At 40.4% G+C, this 17,693-nt stretch overlaps 2 protein-coding genes across 2 annotated transcripts in view; both read left to right on the top strand.

Annotated features, from left to right (window-relative positions):
• The first annotated feature begins 33 nt into the window (after window positions 1–33).
• On the top strand, window positions 34–5,042 carry LOC112982187 (biogenesis of ribosomes BRX1). Its single transcript, XM_026098386.2, has 10 exons — window positions 34–236; window positions 1,230–1,341; window positions 1,763–1,806; window positions 2,450–2,520; window positions 2,984–3,033; window positions 3,121–3,194; window positions 3,292–3,342; window positions 3,611–3,712; window positions 4,156–4,284; window positions 4,605–5,042. Exons 1-10 carry the CDS (start codon window positions 87–89, stop codon window positions 4,866–4,868), a joined length of 1,047 nt encoding a protein of 348 aa, XP_025954171.2. The 5' UTR covers window positions 34–86; the 3' UTR covers window positions 4,869–5,042.
• A 1,763-nt stretch (window positions 5,043–6,805) lies between these two features.
• Window positions 6,806–17,693, top strand: part of LOC112982173 (dnaJ homolog subfamily C member 21) — a 14,748-nt gene continuing 3,860 nt past the window's right edge. The window contains exons 1-9 of the mRNA XM_026098366.2: window positions 6,806–7,084; window positions 7,747–7,840; window positions 8,883–9,006; window positions 9,881–10,003; window positions 13,115–13,419; window positions 14,624–14,778; window positions 15,113–15,215; window positions 15,443–15,598; window positions 16,120–16,159. Coding sequence (XP_025954151.1) covers window positions 6,988–7,084; window positions 7,747–7,840; window positions 8,883–9,006; window positions 9,881–10,003; window positions 13,115–13,419; window positions 14,624–14,778; window positions 15,113–15,215; window positions 15,443–15,598; window positions 16,120–16,159 — 1,197 coding nt within the window. The 5' untranslated portion in view covers window positions 6,806–6,987. The remainder of the gene's footprint in view (window positions 7,085–7,746; window positions 7,841–8,882; window positions 9,007–9,880; window positions 10,004–13,114; window positions 13,420–14,623; window positions 14,779–15,112; window positions 15,216–15,442; window positions 15,599–16,119; window positions 16,160–17,693) is intronic.

Genomic DNA, 17,693 nt, shown 5'->3' with positions numbered 1-17,693 from the left:
AGTGACTAGAGGCCGTTCCGGCGAGGAGCGGAAGTGCGAGCAGGCGGAAGTGCAAGCGACTTCCGACGCGGCGTGGTGCAGCCAACATGGCGGCGGCCAAGAGGAAGCGTGGGGCGGCAGCTGCCCGGCCGAAGAAGCGAGCTAAAGGGGACCCGAGCGCCCCTGAGCCGGCTGCCAAGCCGGGCCCGGACGGGACGAGCCCGGAGGAGTACAGTATCCCGGCGCCGGTCTCCCAGGTACCGCTGGGTCCCAGGGCGGAGCAGGCTGGGCCGCCCGCGCCGCGAGAAGTCCCGCGTGTCTGTGTGTGCCTGCCTTAGAGGGCGCGCCTTGCCCCGGCGAGGACTGCAGGAGCATGAGTGAGGGGTTACCTTGTGCTTCGCTTAGCTCCGTGTGCTGCTGTGCTCTGTGTTGCCTCGCGCAGTGCTTCCATCAGGCGTTCCTAACTGATGGATTCTGAATTTTGCCGCTCTTCCTACTCAGGAAGAACTGTTGGAGTGAGATATTGGGGCTCAAACTGCGGGTGTTTGGTGGTGGGGAACCCGCTGCTATGCAAGGCAATCATAACCTTTTATAGCGTTAGCACACATGAAAGCAGCATCTGATGGTGTTTTTTTCCGTGCAAATCTGGGAAGAGTGTTATTCTGCTCTGTGTAAATTGTGTTGCACTAATCTCAAACGTATTTTAGTCAGCTAAATAATGGTGTTATATATGAAGGCCTTGAGGGATATGGTACCTGTTTCATTTAGGGATCATTCTGAGACAGTCTCAATAACTGTCTTGCAGTTTGCTTAAAAGAAAAAAAATTAGTATCTTCAAGTCTGAAACTTTTTTGTGTGGTCATGTGTAGGAGAAGCTATGTTGTTTTCTTCTGAAATTGTAGCTCAGCTTATAGAAAAGGAGGGGTGCCTTTGGGGAATATGTATTGCATACGGATTTCTTAAACTCTAGTTGTTCTGTACTAGAGAAAGGCTTTATGTAGAAATTTAGTGATGCAGTGTGGATAAGAGTTGTTCATGCAAAAACTCCTGCTCCCGTATTCAGTAGGAACGCCAGCACTTTCACTGAGTGGGCAATTCTGTGCTAGTGTAGTGGTGGTAGCAACAGTAATAACAAATGTTCTTATGTGCTTTTCTGTTATTATTATTCAAACACTTATTTTGGCTGTGTTGTAACAGCTTTAAGGCTACAAACTTCCTTTCCCTGCTTAACTTTTGTGTCATTTTCCTAGGGTAAATGGAAAAACAAGGAGCGGGTGCTTATTTTCTCTTCTCGTGGAATTAATTTCAGAACAAGGCACCTAATGCAAGACTTAAGAACGTTGATGCCTCACTCTAAAGCAGGTAGGCATAGGCATCATTACTAACTTAGTCATGTTTTCAGACTAGTTCTAAACCAACTGTTTTTAACAGCCTGGTTTTTGATGTTGTTTTTTTAATGTGGTACATAACTGTTTTGACAAAACTATTACCTTGTATCCTAAACAAACAAGTGCCCTCCCCAAGCCAACAGAACTTGCAGCTGTTGTTGCCCCCTAATGTTCTGTGGGAAATGATTGGTAAGGCCTCTGTTCTGTAAGTGCCAAAAAATTCATATTGACATATTTCTTTATTGTGTAACATGGCTGAAACAGCTTGATAAAGTTATTCTTAATCTTTCATTTACGGCCAGTAAATTTTTGCAAAGAACAGATTTCTTAAAAAAAAAAAATTCCTGGTGTTAAATTAGTTTTCAAGCATTCCCAATGTTGTTTTTGTTTTCCAGATACTAAAATGGATCGTAAAGACAAGTTGTTTATAATTAATGAGGTAATTCAGAATTTAACTAGTACTTTTCTTACTTTCTGTGGTAATTCTATGTGTAAGAGAAAAGGGCAGCCAATGCACAGCTAGTTCAAAGGAAGTAATACTAGCTATATGAGTTATGCAACTTCATAAATGAAAACGATGTTCAAAAAGTGTTTGGGTTAAAATGGGAAGTTGACTTTTGATAATAAAACCAAACCCAAATCTTTGAAGAATTAGGCTTGAGTCATGAAAAAATATAACAAAATGTGTCTTTCTGTATAGCTGAAAGATGTTTTACAATCTGTATTTGGATAAATCAAGGAACAAACAAGTGACCAGCCTAAATAATGTAGTAAGACACTGGTAGAGCTGAAACAAGAACCCACTGTCACCGCTCCTGCTCTAATGTTCATGTCCTGGAGAGCTCATCAGATTGCTTGTAGCTTCAGTGAAATTATTGCTCCTGCTAATAAGAACTTAAGATTTTTCCATAAGTGCTTAAACTAAAATTTGGGGGATCAGTAGGTGTAATCAATTAAGATGAGACCTTTTGTTTTTGAACTTTTATTTTGCTGTGATGGGGGGAGACATTAGAGGTTAATGTGAAAAGTCTGAAAACGTCTTCAGAATTTTGTAAATAGCTAATTTGTCATGCTTTGTGTAGGTGTGTGAAATAAAAAACTGCAATAAATGCATCTTTTTTGAAGCCAAAAAGAAACAGGATCTGTACATGTGGTAAGTAAATGTTTTGGTTTTTACCTTTCCATAGTAAAACAGATGTGTTTTACCATCCCAATTAGGGATGCTTCTGTTCTAACTGAAGTCTGTTAGAGTAATAGTGAAGATGCGTAAAATAGTGTTGCTTAGTTAAATCTGTACTAATCCCGCACTTATGTAGGTAATGTGAATTTACAATGCATGATTGGTTTTACTAGACTATTTACAAACACATTTTATAAGATTGTTTAAAAAAGAAGTATACATAAAATGTATTTCTGATGACTATTTAAGGCCTACTAATTGTACCCAGCACAACTTCTTTTAAAGTATGTTAAAGGAATTCAGTACTGCTTTTAAAAGAGGATGAAATTACTTCAGTACAGAAGTAATTGGTTGGAGTGTACTGTATGACTCCAGCACACCTTTCTGTCTGCCATTAACGTTTTTCTCCCCTCTTCTTCCTGCCTCTCCCCTGTAGGCTTTCAAATACCCCACACGGACCATCAGCCAAGTTCTTAGTGCAGAATAGTAAGTTGTTGAGATCATTTGGGCTTTTTATTTTCTCATCTGTATGGTTTTCTCTAAATACTAAAATGGTATTTTTAATCGTTGTAGTTCACACACTGGCTGAATTGAAGATGACTGGAAACTGCCTAAGGGGCTCACGGCCCCTTTTGTCTTTTGATCCAGTATGTATAGGTTTTGTTTTTCATGGATTAGGCTTTCATTTTTTTACACTACTATCGCATTTTGTTTTGTGTGTAAAATTACATTTTTCTTTTATAGACATTTGACCAGGAGCCACACTATGCCCTGTTAAAAGAGTTGTTTATTCAGGTTAGTTTGTAGTTCTTGTGTCCAGTGTTTCTTCCTTCTTGGAAATGGTCTTTGGCAACTTTTCTTTGGTAGTAATTTTACACTTCTGAACTTGAACCTAATCCTGTGGGGATGTTGTGCTTGAAGTCCCTGGGACTACTTGTTTTTAGGTTATTCATTCAACCTGGGATCTGGATCTTAGTAAATTAAGATAAATTTAAGATAAGCTGTGTGTATGATTGACTTTTTATGATTACAGATATTTAGAAAAGATTGCCTTTTATTACAGATATTTAGTACACCGCAGTATCACCCCAAGAGCCAACCCTTTGTAGATCATGTATTCACATTCACCATTACAGACAAGAGGATCTGGTTTCGGAATTATCAGGTTAGTAGTCCTTTTCGGCTCTTCAAATGGTGCTATGAAATGACTTCATATCAACTCCATTAGTTACAATACATTGAGAAGACTCATTATTATCAGGACGTGCTGACATTCAGTGCTTGCACAAAGTAATTTCAGTAATTTTGTGATTCTGTAAAGGCTGTCTTCGTGACAAGCTTTGCCCAAACTTCACTTGTCTTTTAACTTTACTCGGTGCTTTGGCTCAAAGTGTGGCTCGTTATTTTCCAAAGAAGTAATTAACAAGTATCTAATACTTGTACCTAAAAGAACTGCTTCGTATACAGAGTTGTATTTGTACAAGTCTAGCTTATTGGTTTCGGTGGCACCAGAGCTTGGATTTGAATTCTGTTGTGGATCACCATATCTAATGTCATATATGTAGAATCAATCCGTGAGAAATGAGTAGCATATTCTTTTTATTGCAGATCATAGAAGAGGATGCATCTCTAGTGGAAATTGGGCCTCGTTTTGTTCTGAATCTCATAAAAATCTTCCAGGGTAGCTTTGGAGGACCAACTCTGTATGAAAATCCCTTTTACCAGTCCCCAAATATGGTAAGCAGCTTTGTCTTTGTCTTTTCTCTCATTTAGCAATTCATTTGAAGTCTAGTCTTGCAAGCTCTTTGTGCAGAAGAACCATGTGTGCCTTCCCATGGAACCCTTTGTGGGAGAGAGTGCCCTAGCTGATCAGAGTTATGAATAGAATAACCACGCACAAATAGAAAGGACTCAGAATTCCTGTCAGGGAAAAGATAATGCTGTACTGAGGAGTTTGACAGTTAGGCAGAGAAATCCCTATCTATTTCTTTAATATCTGAGTTTTTTCCATCTTGCTTATTCAATACCTGACTTGATTTTAAATTCTTATTTTATAGCATCGACGGTTGATAAGATTATCAATGGCTGCTAAATTTAGAGAGAAACAGCAAGTGAAGGAAGTACAAAAGATAAAGAAAAAAGAAACTAAGAAGCTTATTGAAGATGATCTCACCGAAACTGTCTTTGAGACTCCAGCTGAAGAAAAGCTGATGGAAGTACAGCTTGCAAAACCAGAACCGAAGGCAACTGTGAAAGATAAAAGGAAGCCACGCAAAATTCAAAGGAAGAGGCAAAAAAAGCTTTTCAGAATTGAAGCATAAATGTTACAAATGACAAAACTAAGCAGACTCCAAAGTCGCCTATTAGACTGGTATATCTATACCCGGCTATATTTCATAGCTATCTTTACATAATATTGTAAATATTTGTTTTTACAGCCAAAACTAACTTGGCTTCAGTTTTGAGTAAACAAAATACCAGTTTCTTTATTAGGATTCAATTTGTACTGTTTTATTGTCTTTCTGATTATGGGTTTTCAAAAAGAATGTATCCAGAGGGGAGCTGAAATAAGAAAGTCAAAATATTTCTGCTTTTGAGAACTAGTGTCTTACACTTGAATGGCTCTGGGAAACAACTCACTGCAACACATATAAGGAATAAAAATAACTGGGTGGTCTTTGGTGCTCATCATTAGCCAGAGTTCAGAATTCAGCTTTCCTAGTCCTTTACACCAGTCAATCCTTTTAAAAGTTGCAGTGTTATAGGACTTCTCTCTTTTTGGGGGGCTGTTTATTACTACACCCTGTAATCCCTAGGCAAGGGAAAAGGTTATGACTGGTTGGTTTCCTTTTCTTCTTTTTTTTTTTTTTTTTTTTTTTTTTAATATTAGAAAAGCTGCCACTTTTGTCTGTGGGAGCTGCTAGTCAGGTTCTCGAGACCTGAAATGTGCTAATGGAGGAGAAGCAGGCCTTTATTCCAAATTCATTGCAAGTTCCCTAAAGGTAAAAGGTACATCGCTGCCTATGATTCAGAGTATTAAAATCATATGCCTCCACTGACTTGAAATAGAATTCTCTGTCCTTCTTTGTTATAGCAACAGTGCTTAAAGGCACTGATTGCCTATAAGCGTGGATTCTGTTATACGCACTTACACATACAGGTAACTTCCTTTGCTCTGTTTTTTTCTTTTTTTAAAAAAAGTAACCTCCTCATTCAGTTTTGTTTATTTATGCAGTTTGAGTCTTGTTTTTCAAAGAGTGAGTCTATATACATTTCTTTCCAAATAAAACTGGCAGATAAGCTTCCACTACTGCATAACATGGAATTATAACAAATAGGCTTAATTTTGCTTATAGTTAAATGTGTCTGAATGCATCAGAACTTAGTACCTGTATAGGCTGCTGCATACTGATCAGCAGCAGGCAGTGCAAAGTTTGGTTCCCTGTAGTTCTCACTGTTTGACAGTTAGTGAAAATGGTCATCTACTCAGTTCATATAGTACCGGTTGATCTGTGCCTAAGCCAAAGCAAAGGTGACTTGGCCAACAATCTCTAAAGACCAAAGGTTTCAAGAGAAAGTGGTAAGAGCTTGGAGCTGTTCTGGCTGCACTAAAGTACCTCTACACTCTTGAGCATTTGTGGAAACAGCTCTATGCATTTGATTTGATGAAACTGGATGCCCATAAAAGCAAAACCTAGCAGTACTGTCAGGGTAAGTAGCATCCCCTTGTTTCTTCTATATGTACAAGCCTGCGCAGTACTAAACTGGAAACTCAGCAGGAGCAGACAGGTGCAGGAGCAGGGCTGGGACTAAAAGTGTGATAGTGAAGTAACAAGCAGGGCTTTTACATCACCCTTCCCCACAGTATTACTGCATGTACTTCCTCCTGTCTGCAGGCAAAAATCCTTCCCTCTGCCCATTTTCTCAGTTCAATAAAATCTCGGTAACATAGTCCGTTTTCTCGAGGGCAGACAGCACTCGTGTAAGTGCGGCTCTTCCCTCCCACTTGCACAGCACGTTCCGCCCTACCAGCAGCTCCCGCCAGACCCTCCCGCCCCCCCCCCAACGGTTCCAACGGCTTCCGCGGGGCCCTCGCGGCCCCCCCCGCCCCCCAAACGGTTCCAACGGCTCCGCGGGCCCTCGCCCCCCAACGGTTCCAACTGCTCCGTGGGGCCCTTGCGCCCCACAGCGCTCCCCTCTGCTGCCGGTGCCTCCCTGCCGCGGCGCTTCCCCACCCTCCCCGGGCCGGGCTTCCCGCGGCCCCGCCTCCCGCTCGCCTAGTTCCGCCCGGCGGGGGAAGGCGCGGCGGAGGCTCGGGCTCCTTATGGCTGCGCCGCTGCGGCCGGCTCCTCCTCCGGCCGCTGCCCTCCCTGCGTTGCCGGCCGGCGCTCCCTACACGCGGTGCCGGCGCGTCCCGCTCCGCGCCGTGACCCCGCCGCGATGAGGTGCCACTACGAGGTGCTGGGCGTGAAGCGTGACGCCGCCGACGAGGACCTTAAGCGGGCGTACCGGCGGCTGGCGCTGCGCTGGCACCCGGGTACGGCCGCGCCTTCCGCGCTCCGCAGGCCCGGCCTGGCCGCAGGCCTGAGAGGAGGGGGCCCAGCCCGGCCCGGCCCGGCCTCGTCCTTCCCCTCACCCTGCTGGTTCCGACCGGGGCGGGGAGGGTCCGCTGGGCTTGGGGTGGGAGAGAGCCCGCGGGGCGGCGGCAGGGCCCTACCGGACTGCTCCGCGCCGGGCGGCCGCCACCTTCCCCCAGCGCGGCGGACGGCGTTTGCCCCTCGTCGGCTCCGCGGCGCCCTCAGGGCTGCTGTGTAGCCCGGCCCTGAGGAGAGTCGGAGGAAAACGTGGCCGTAGCCGTCTTCTCGCTCCCTTGTACAGCATTACTTTGAGAGGGAGAAACTCTCTTTTGGCCGGGGAGGGAAGGCACTTTTAAAGCCTCGCAGATGATGCCAGCCTGGTTTTGTGTTCGTGCTGTGCCCTTTTGGCTGTTTCCTTGTGCTCTGGGTCTGTTAAAACAGGGGGCTGGGAAGCACTTGGGAGAGGGCTGTGTCAGCTGTGGTCTGGTAATCATCTTGGTGTATCCAGTAACACCTTGAGCTGCGCTTCTGGCTTGATATTTTTGACTGTTTTCTTAAATGGTTGTGACAGGTGCTACTCTTATGCTTTTAATTATTTAAAATTTGATAACTTCTCTTGCAGATAAAAATCTAGAGAATGCTGAAGAAGCAGCAGAACAGTTCAAGTTAATCCAAGCAGCATATGATGTTCTCAGTGACCCACAGGAAAGAGCCTGGTTAGTAATATTTATCTCATAGTGGACTGGAAAAGATGGCCTTGTATTCTTATTTCTGTTTTCCCCAGATCTGTCTTGGAATTCACTTCGGATCTGGTTTGGCTGGTAGTCAGAATAGAGCCTTTATGGCAGGTGTGGTCAGCCTTCCTGGTGCTTTGCTCCAGACTTTTAAGTAGTTGAGAGCCAAGCAACATGTACCACCTGCCTCAGAAACTTCAAGAAGGAGAGACTTGGAGAGTAGTTTCCTGGGGAGACACAGCTATGGACCCACACCTTTCTCACCATTCTTTTGTGAGATGGTGATGGGTGGCTGTGTGGGTGACACAGCAGTGTTGGCCTCAGTTTGTTCCTTCTACAGTGGGAGGTAGTTTGTGTACTAGCACAAATATCCCTCCAGTCATGTGGTATCACTGTAGTGCAAGTCCCAAACTGCTGTTTGGGAGCTGCCCTTAGGGGAAAAAGGCAGCACTGCAATGAATAAATACAGGTGTTTAATGTGCTGTTAACTGCTGCTGCAGATAATACACCTTAATGTATATTGTGCCACATTGAGAGTCATGATTCTGTAACAATTCTACTTTGAAATGTGCATAAATATTTCTTTGTAGGAGATTATGTCACTTTAAATGTTCTGTGTAACTCGTCTTCCAAATATGCTGAAATCAGGTACCAGATTATGCAGCTGAGAACACCTGTACTAACTTTCCTTCTTTAAAGGAAAGTACTGTTTTTCACTTTTCATGTGCTAATTTACAGTTTAGGTTTTGTATAAGTATTGGATGATTTGGATAATGTCGTACCGATTTTTGAAAGCTTATTGAAACGTCTTGTTCAATTGTGACCCTGTAGGGGTTTTTTTGGTGCGTGTGTGTTTGTTTTTTCCTCTTTGAAGACGTTATATGTGAGAGACAAATTCCAGACACTGGGCTAAGCAAGTACTTCAATTAAATTGAAGTAATATGGGTACTATGTTAGATATCTCTCTTCTTGTATTGGGAATGTTCTGTGTCATTTATGTCCTTGATGCTGTGAATTTTTGTAGGTATGATAATCATAGGGAAGCTCTGCTGAAAGGAGGGGTTGATGGAGACTATCAAGATGATAGTTTAGATCTGCTGCGCTACTTCACTGTTAGCTGTTACTCTGGATTTGGAGATGATGAAAAGGTAATGAACTAATTCATCTTTAATGAATCAGTTTAAGTCTTATGAAAAATATCGGCATTCACTTAATATTGAAAAGCTACGGGTAGTAATAATGTCTTGCTAAAACAAAACCTACACTGGATATTTAATCAAGTTTTAATTCTTGCTTATTGCCTAACAGCTACTTAGCCATGATTTCCAACTATACCATACAATTACAGAGTGTGTGTGTATGTTTTAATATAGTGAAGAATCCCCATGCTTTTCAGTACTATGTGCTGATTGAGAAATACCTTTAAAAGGCTAGAATGCCTCAAACTAAAGAAAAGCAATATAATACCAGTGCTGAGGGGGTGGGGGAGAGGTGGTACACTTGCTGCAATCTAATTTCCTGTTGGATTTTAAGATACTGGTCTTAAGTTAAAAAGCTATGGGTGACTAGAAATACCTCTGCCTGACAGTATCCTCATCTGTCTTTGTGTTATTATAGTAGCAGTGAGTTAGTAACTATAATCTAAAAAGCAAAGATGTAAGTAGGGTACTTAATAGTGAATTTTATATTTGGACCTTCCTCAAAACTTGGTCCTGCATAGCCAGAAATGTATTGATATCCTCAGCATGCTGAAAAAAATATTTTTTTGTTTTGAGTTGAATACAGGTGCTTGGTATGAGACCAAGAGAGAAAATAGACAAAGGAGATAGAAATAAAAGGGATGGGAGAGAATGGGAACTTTATTAAACAGAAAGTACCTAGCATAAGCACTTACAAGACCTGTACCTTGACAGAGTTGCTGTTGCTAATTGTAATATTTCTCTAAAATCCCCTACAGTAACTGAGCAGTTGTGTGCTTATTATTGAACCATGCAGAATGAATCACATTATTTTTTATTTCAGGGATTCTTTACAGTCTATCGACAAGTTTTTGAAAAGATTGCAAAAGAAGAGATGGAATATATGACCCAGGAAGATGCTGAAGAATTTCCTACATTTGGATATTCCCAAAGTGACTACGATAAGGTAAGAGCAAGTGTAAAATTAGAAGTGACATAGTTGAGTCATTACTTTGTCTCGCACTGAAATCAAAGGAAAGGCTCTTGCTGACCTTAGTTGAATACAAAACCATGTATCTACCCTATTTTCTACTACTGTAGACAATTACTATTATAAAGGAAGTGTTCAAATAATGATTCATAATACTTAGATGAATCAAAATTGTTATTTCCTGTTGGATTACATTAGTAGCCAGGCTTTTAGCGATGAGTTGTCAAAACTCTGCATTTTACAGGTCTAACCATCAATTATGCCAATGAAACTTAAGAGCTATGCAAAGCTGCAAAACAGATGTTCTCTTGACTACTCAATGAGAATAGTTTACCAGTGCTCTAATGCAACATACATTACAGAAAGGGATATTGAAATACAGTATTTTTAACAATATGAACAGTACCATCCCTCATTTAGGAAAACTAAAATGCATTCACTACATAACACAAGCTATGGAACATGAGAGACATGGTGATTGACCTACAATGGGAACTCCTGGTAAGATGTTCCTGTCATCTACATTATTCTGTAGTAAGATTTAATTTTCAGAATATCACATCCTTTCCTTAGGGAAGTGAGAAAAGAACAGGAATGGTACAGACCTGAATTCTTTCCCTCTTGTTTACCAAATATTTGTTGTATTCTGTCAATCTTGCTAATTTTTTTTTAAGGTTACCAGTATTTCTGCGTTGAATGTGAATAGTCCCAATGAATGACCAAATACTATCGGCACTCTTAAATATTTCTCCTAGTCTACTACTTCTCCATGGCACTTTTAGTAGTATTGTATTGTGTGACTAAATATTTATGGAATTTAATTGATGTATCCCTTAATCTGAGAAACTTCTATTGTGTGAAACTTGGCTGGAGTTTAGAACAAAGTTACAAATCAAGCTAGAATGAATATCAGAATGGTTCTTTGGATTTCATGTAAAATTATAGGATGGCTTAACAAATTAAAATCTTTCCCAGGGAGAAAATATTTAGTGTCTCTGAAACTGCTAAAAACTGTTTTTTGATGCCGTGAGCTTGAAACATCTTTTGGGAACTGTTTGTGTAGAGGCCACAGAATGGATATGATTATAGAGCAAAAATAGCTTTTATACTGTCAGTTAATAGCTACAAAAATAGCTGAAATCATAGAACCAACATGATTTGACATCTGCCTTGGTCATGCAGATTGGAGAAGGAAGCAGAACATTCACAGTTTTTAGTGGGATCAAGTGATTTCAAGCGAAATACCCTAATTTAAATTTTGGAGTTGTCATCCCTATTTGCTTGTATTCAGAAACAGAGATTAAACTGCTGGGAGATTCCAGTACTGCAGTGTCCACTTCTCTAGTCGGTAGGAGCGTTGTGGGGAAAACGAAAAGAGTTTTAGAAGGGAGCTACAAAAATTGTCTAGAGGCTTAAAAATCTGTGATGTGAATGTTCTCCAGTTCAGTCTCCTCAGCTTATTCCCAAGTTTGAGAGGTGACCTGATCAGTGCCAGGCACCCAGTGAAAATATCTGTAAATCTGTGACTGAACAAGACTTCATGAGAAGAGAAGATGTGTAGGTCAATTAGATGCTGAAACAAAAGCAATCAGCTCTAACTATAGGTAGTAAGTGATGCAAAGTCCAGCTGGGAGTCCAGCAAGAGCTGGTTTACTGTCGTATGGAAAGGTGACAGACGTGCTTGTATTTCAGGCAGTCACTGAGCAGGAGAAGTCTGACAACTCATAAAGCAGTAAAGGGGAAGACGATCACTGTCATCAGCTGATGGCCATGCATTCTTTTGGACAGAAAGCATCCCTTTCTGGAGCAGAAATCTGAGATAATAGAAGGAGAGGCTATCATCAGTTAGATTACTGGGGGCATATACATAGCTGGGGTTTTGTTACACTAGAGGGAAAAACTGCATAATTATACTTGCCTGCCAGAAGCCACAGTCATGAACCTTGGCATGCAAGTAGGCCGTTAGAAATTCATGTTGAGGGGTTGATGATTGTAGCCCATGTGAGTACCAATGATGTGAGGAGGAGAAGAGACATTAAAGGCAAAATGTAAGCTCTTAGGTTAAAGACCTGGACTTCTGCTGTGAGGTATTCTGAAATACAAGTGGTAGTGCATGGAGGAATAAGCAGTAAAAATGCAGCTTAATGGGGAAAATAATGTAAGAAAGAGGAGTTTAGACCTATTTTCTTGTTTCCTATATATACAAAATACAGTGTGTTAATAGTTACTTGGAAAGGAATAGAAAACAAAACAGAATGCAACCGTTATGCCACTTGATTAATCCAGTGTTTACTCACGAGCAAAAGGAAGAAGAATTAGGAAAAATTGTTCCCCATTTCTTGTAACGTGAGAGCTACAGGACATCATTTTAACTTGCAGTCTCATAATTTCCTAACAAAACAAAAGGAAGCATGTCTTCACATAACCCATAATTAAACTGTGCAAAATGTGGCTCAAGGACATCGTAGATGCCAACAATTTATATGGGTTAGAAAAAGAAATATTAAATTCCTGAAAGAAAAATCCATCAAGGGCTGTAAAACAGTTTTTCTCTCTTGCTCTGGTAGCAGAGAGAATATACTGGGAAGAAATAGCATTATATACTTGCTTTTTGTTTTGTTGCTCTTTCTGTATTGGTTATTGGCCAGTGTTGAAAATGTATGGATGACCTTTGGTGTAACTTGGTATGATGGTTATTATGTAATGTATGCAAACACTTGCCTGTGGACAGAATATCTGATTCTGGGTGTGCTTTTCCGTTTGACAGAGAAAAGTAGAGCAAAGTTAAGTAGCTGGGCACTAGCGTTCATGCGATTCAACCCTGAAAGGAGATGGTTTATTGGAAATTGGAGTTTGGAAGAGTTTAGTGGACAAGGTTGTTGACTTGCCATGGTTTGAAACTTTAAAGATAAGGAAGGCTTAGAGAAACCTCTAATGATTTATTGATACTTTGGGGGAAATTGTGGCTTGTATAGGAGACAGAAACCTACTACGAAAGCCTCAAATGTTTTGGTACTTTTTAACTGCCCTCCTACACCCCCGCCTCCCCCCCAGTAAAATGACTTACTTGAATCTTTTTTTCAACAGGTAGTCCACCCCTTCTATGCATATTGGCAGAGTTTCTGTACTCAGAAAAACTTTGCTTGGAAAGAAGAGTATGACACACGGCAAGCATCAAACCGCTGGGAGAAACGAGCTATGGAAAAAGAAAACAAGAAAACAAGAGAGAAAGCAAGGAAGGAGAGGAATGAGCTAGTCCGTCAACTAGTTGCCTTTATTCGTAAAAGGGATAAAAGAGTACAGGCTCATAGAAAACTTGTAGAAGAACAAAATGCAGAAAAAGCTAGGAAAGCAGAGGAATTTCGGAGGCAGCAGAAGCTCAAACAAGCCAAGTATGTATATGTGGAACAAATCTTTTATTTTAAATTTGACATACAATCCATGATGATTCTATATACAGTTAGATTCTAATAGCAGCGGCACTTGCTGTTTTAATCATCTTGAAAATTGTTTTAGCTTTGGTCTCAAATCTGAGGTTTTTAAAACCGAGTGTGTCTGCATTGTGCTGATGTCTAGAGAGATCCAAGATAACCAGGGTACAGTTATCTGTGTGCTGCAGTAGCACAGGATTCAATGTGCCTTTATTTACCTGGGGAAGTAAAATTTAACTGGTCCTTGTTGCTTTAAAGAAAAAAAATGGATATTGGGGAATGAAGGGGAAAAAGAACAGTAACAACCCAGACTTAGATGAGCTTAAGTGGCCTTGGAACCATACCTGCTAAATATGAAGTAGAAAAAATGAACTCAGTTTTGCTTTTTCTTATGATTTGGCAGAAGGGACCCTTTCATTTGACCAAACGCATGCTTTTGTGCTTCTATTTTTCACAAAATTTAAGCAGAAGGAAGAGAATGGCAATCTCCCAGTGTAAGTACAATTTGGTCATCAAACCGGGAGAGCTTTTTGCCTGAAAATAGGAGGAAGGAGCTTAAATATTTTACTTGTTTTTCAGATGCACTTTTACTTCATTTTGCTTTTTAAAAAAAAATCTATTTTACTGAAGGGAATGAAGCAAAGAGGTATGCATTTACTGGCAAATGGCTTTATAATTCTGAGTCAGCTGGACCAAAATTCAGCAACACAATGCAGGGGTAATTTGGGTCGCAGAGTGTATGGAAAACTGAGCTGGTGCATTCCCAAAGCACAGAGCTGAGAAGTAATGTGCTTATGTTTTTGTGTTGTGCTGTTTGTGATCTCGCAACAGGTAAATGAAGCTGTACTGCTTTTAGGATTGAGCTGATTTTCCTGTTATCAGCTTGATATTTGTACCATGCTGCCTAGCATTTCCTGCCTGAAATTCAAGAAGGATCTAGCTACGTTAATATCTCTTCCCTTGCAGTGTAGATGTGCCCACTGACGTCACAAATTAACTCCTCAGATTTCCAGGCCCTACAAACAATTGTTTACTCGATCAAAAAATGTTTGAGAATTTCCTCCTAAAATATCTGTAATGAACAAGTGATCTTTAAATAATACTATTTTGTAATTCCTATCTCATAAACACGAATGTAGAAGTTACTGCATTATTCTACTTACAGGCTTGCTGAACAGTATAAAGAACAGAGCTGGATAACCATGTCGGATCTGGAGAGAGAATTGCAAGAGATGGAGGCACAATATGAAAAGGAATTTGGAGATGGATCAGATGATGAAGATGAATTAGAAGAACAGGAGATAAAAGAAGGAATAGGAGGTATATGTGAGACCTATAGTGAGTCGTGTCTAGAGTACTGGTTTATCACATTTAAAGATTCGAGATCTAGATTCACAGTTTTAACTGGAGTGCAGCTCTACTGCCTTCAGTGGGGGTGTGCTGAGTTAGAGCCTGGCAGCTCTTGATGTTTTCCATTGGACATAAGACGACATCAAGACAGAGCTGCTAATTTATGCTAATGTACGATTTGGTGAGATAATCTTGATTGGTCCACATGTCAATAATAGTAAAGAAGTCAAGTGTCAATGCTGCGACGATTTGCTGTGGCTTTAAGAGCAGCTAACTTTAAAATCGCTGTTCTTTCTCGTTCCAGTCCCCATCTTTTCAGACAAGTTGAGTGATGAGGCTGAAGAAGCAGAATGTGTTGATGATCTCTACTGCCCTGCTTGTGACAAATTGTTAAAAACTGAGAAAGCGTAAGTTTGTTTGGTTTGGGTTTTTTTTGCTTTTTTTCCTGGAAATCTTGCTAAAGATTCTTTACCTTCACATAATGGTCAGTGTCTTCCAGTAGAGATATCATCACTGTCAGGGCAGATTTTTCCATGTTTGTAGTGATGGATAATGGGTTGGTTATTAATTTATACGTAAATATAACAATATTTGCTCAGACCTACTTGTACTAACTACCTGCTGGTCTTCACAGCATGAAGAATCATGAAAAATCAAAAAAGCATCGAGAGATGGTAGCACTATTACGGCAGCAACTGGAAGAGGAGGAAGAATTTTCTGTATCTTTAGATGATGCAAATGGAATAAATACCAAAGAGGAGGAAGAAACAGAAGAGACACCCAAACAGAAGTATTTTAAATTGTTTTAACTTATATAACATTATTATGACCAATTATTTCATATTTTTTTCATAAATAAATATTTCATAATATTTCTTGGAACGCCTTAGTGAGGGCTTCTAGTTAGATTTGTAGTTGTGTTAGAACTCATGATATTGTGCAATTTAAATATTTCTTTGTATTAGAGTTCCAATGACATGCTTCATTTAATATGACTAAATTCAAATGCTGTAGAGTAAGTCTCCTGGGGTTTGGGGTTTTTTTTTTTGTTGTTTTTTTGCTGCTTTTTAAAGTACATGTTAAGAAAAAGTAATGATTGTTATTTTTCAGCCAGAGAAAGTTGTTACAGAAAATGTCTGTGTTTGGGAATAGAATTGAAGAAAGCAAGTAATTTTCTAGCTGAGGCTACTTCCCCCTAATTTCATGTTATAATGATTTGCAAAAATATAACTTGGTACCTTTTTAAAAATTGTACTTCTGTTTTTTTTTTTTTTTTTTTTTAAAGGTAATTTTAAATTCTTATCTTCACAGACTCTCTAAGAAGCAGAAGAAGAAACAGAAAACAATGATGGTATGGAGTTGGAGAAAATGAAATTCAGCAAACTTTACAACCTGGTTTTGTTGTCTCCTAACTTAACTTTTTTTTGTCCTGAAAAAGAGAGAATTTGAAATTCTACAGAACTTCTAGAAAGTGTTTAGATATTTTTAATTCATCCTTGAGTGATGAATGATTTCTTATAGTTATTATCATCATATTTTATCGTAATAATCATAGACCTCATTATATTAGGATCTGTACAAACAGAACAAACACGTAGTGCTGGCTCCAAAAAGCTTACCTACAAGGAAAAAGACAACAGGTGGAAACAGGCAGATAGGGAGAATGCAAAGAACGGATCAGAAAGACCATCAGTGTTCTCAGTGCATTAGCAGCTTAACTGTTTGCTTTTGGTTTTCTGTGTTATGGTTGCTTAACTTGGTATCATAATTTATTGTCTGTAATTCCCTAACTTAAAAGGTAAAATGTTGATACTGTGTAGTTGTTGGAACCAGCACATCTATTCCACCCTACCACTTAAATTGTAACCAATAGTAATGCCAGTCTGTCATGCTCCAGGATCTGAGTTTCTGTGATACGACAGCTCTGTGCTGACAGCAGCAGGGTGAGACTCAAGAATTATGAGTTCTGTCTGAGGCTTGAGTGGCAGGAGTACCACAGTGAGCAAACTTTCCTGCCTTGTTTCCTTAAACTCGATCCTATTCAAATCCTCTTCCCTATTTATCATCCCAGCCCTAGTTTTGTCGCAGGGAACTCCATTTACCAGGTCTTGCATCCTCCATCCTTTCCCAAGAAGGTCTCATGTCTTTCCCCAGCCTAACCTGTCTAGTCTCCTATCATGTGTTCCCTTTCTCTGTCTTCTCCTCCATCATCATTATCTCATCCTCGAGATACTCTCGGAGACTTTCAAGCAAGCTTATTTTTCTTGCTTCCACTTTTCCTGGTTTTGCATAATTGGAGTCAAGATTGGTGCTTCCTTCTTGTATCCATCCAGCCCATCAGCTTCCTGTCCAACTCTTGTCCCCTCAATTTAGAATCGGAAAGTCTTGTCCTTGCAGTATAGGTTGTGTATGGGGGACTTCTCTCCCTGCCATTGGTTCTGTTACAAGGTCTTCTGCAGCCCAGAGCGTGGGTGGCATCTCATATAGCATGAGCTGGAATGTTCTTAGCGCAGAGAGACTCTTCTAGAAACTTAACTTCCATCCTCTACCAAGGCTTCTACTGAGTACACATCAACGCTAGCGTTTTTCTTTTGTTTTTCTGGAGGTTGGTAGCTTAGCCAAATTTTGCTGGACAGTTGCAACTCTGCAAAAGATACTAGAGGAGCTACACTTGCCTGAACATAGTGTTATGTCCATCTTGTTATCCTGCTTTTAGGAGCTGAGCTGTTTTGCTTCACACATACTCAGGGGTTGACTTTTTGCCAAACTTCCTGGCCTGAGGCTAATGCTCACCATGTTCCAGTACATGGCAAAGGTTACTGGTGCTTTTTTTAATGTTTGGGGGTGTGTGTGGAAATACAGCATGTTTATGTAGTGTTAGTCAG

This window comes from Dromaius novaehollandiae, chromosome W (assembly GCF_036370855.1).
Source record: "Dromaius novaehollandiae isolate bDroNov1 chromosome W, bDroNov1.hap1, whole genome shotgun sequence".
Taxonomy (NCBI): domain Eukaryota; kingdom Metazoa; phylum Chordata; class Aves; order Casuariiformes; family Dromaiidae; genus Dromaius; species Dromaius novaehollandiae.
The sequence above is the reverse complement of the archived record's forward strand: the minus strand, read 5'-3'. Positions and strand labels throughout refer to the sequence as shown.

Coding starts and splice junctions, on each gene's coding strand:
- LOC112982187 (XM_026098386.2), top strand. CDS start 87: ATGGCGGCGGCCAAGAGGAAGCGTGGGGCGGCAGCTGCCCGGCCGAAG. Junction 237..1,229: donor TCCCGGCGCCGGTCTCCCAG/GTACCGCTGGGT, acceptor TCATTTTCCTAG/GGTAAATGGAAAAACAAGGA. Junction 3,034..3,120: donor CAAGTTCTTAGTGCAGAATA/GTAAGTTGTTGA, acceptor TAATCGTTGTAG/TTCACACACTGGCTGAATTG.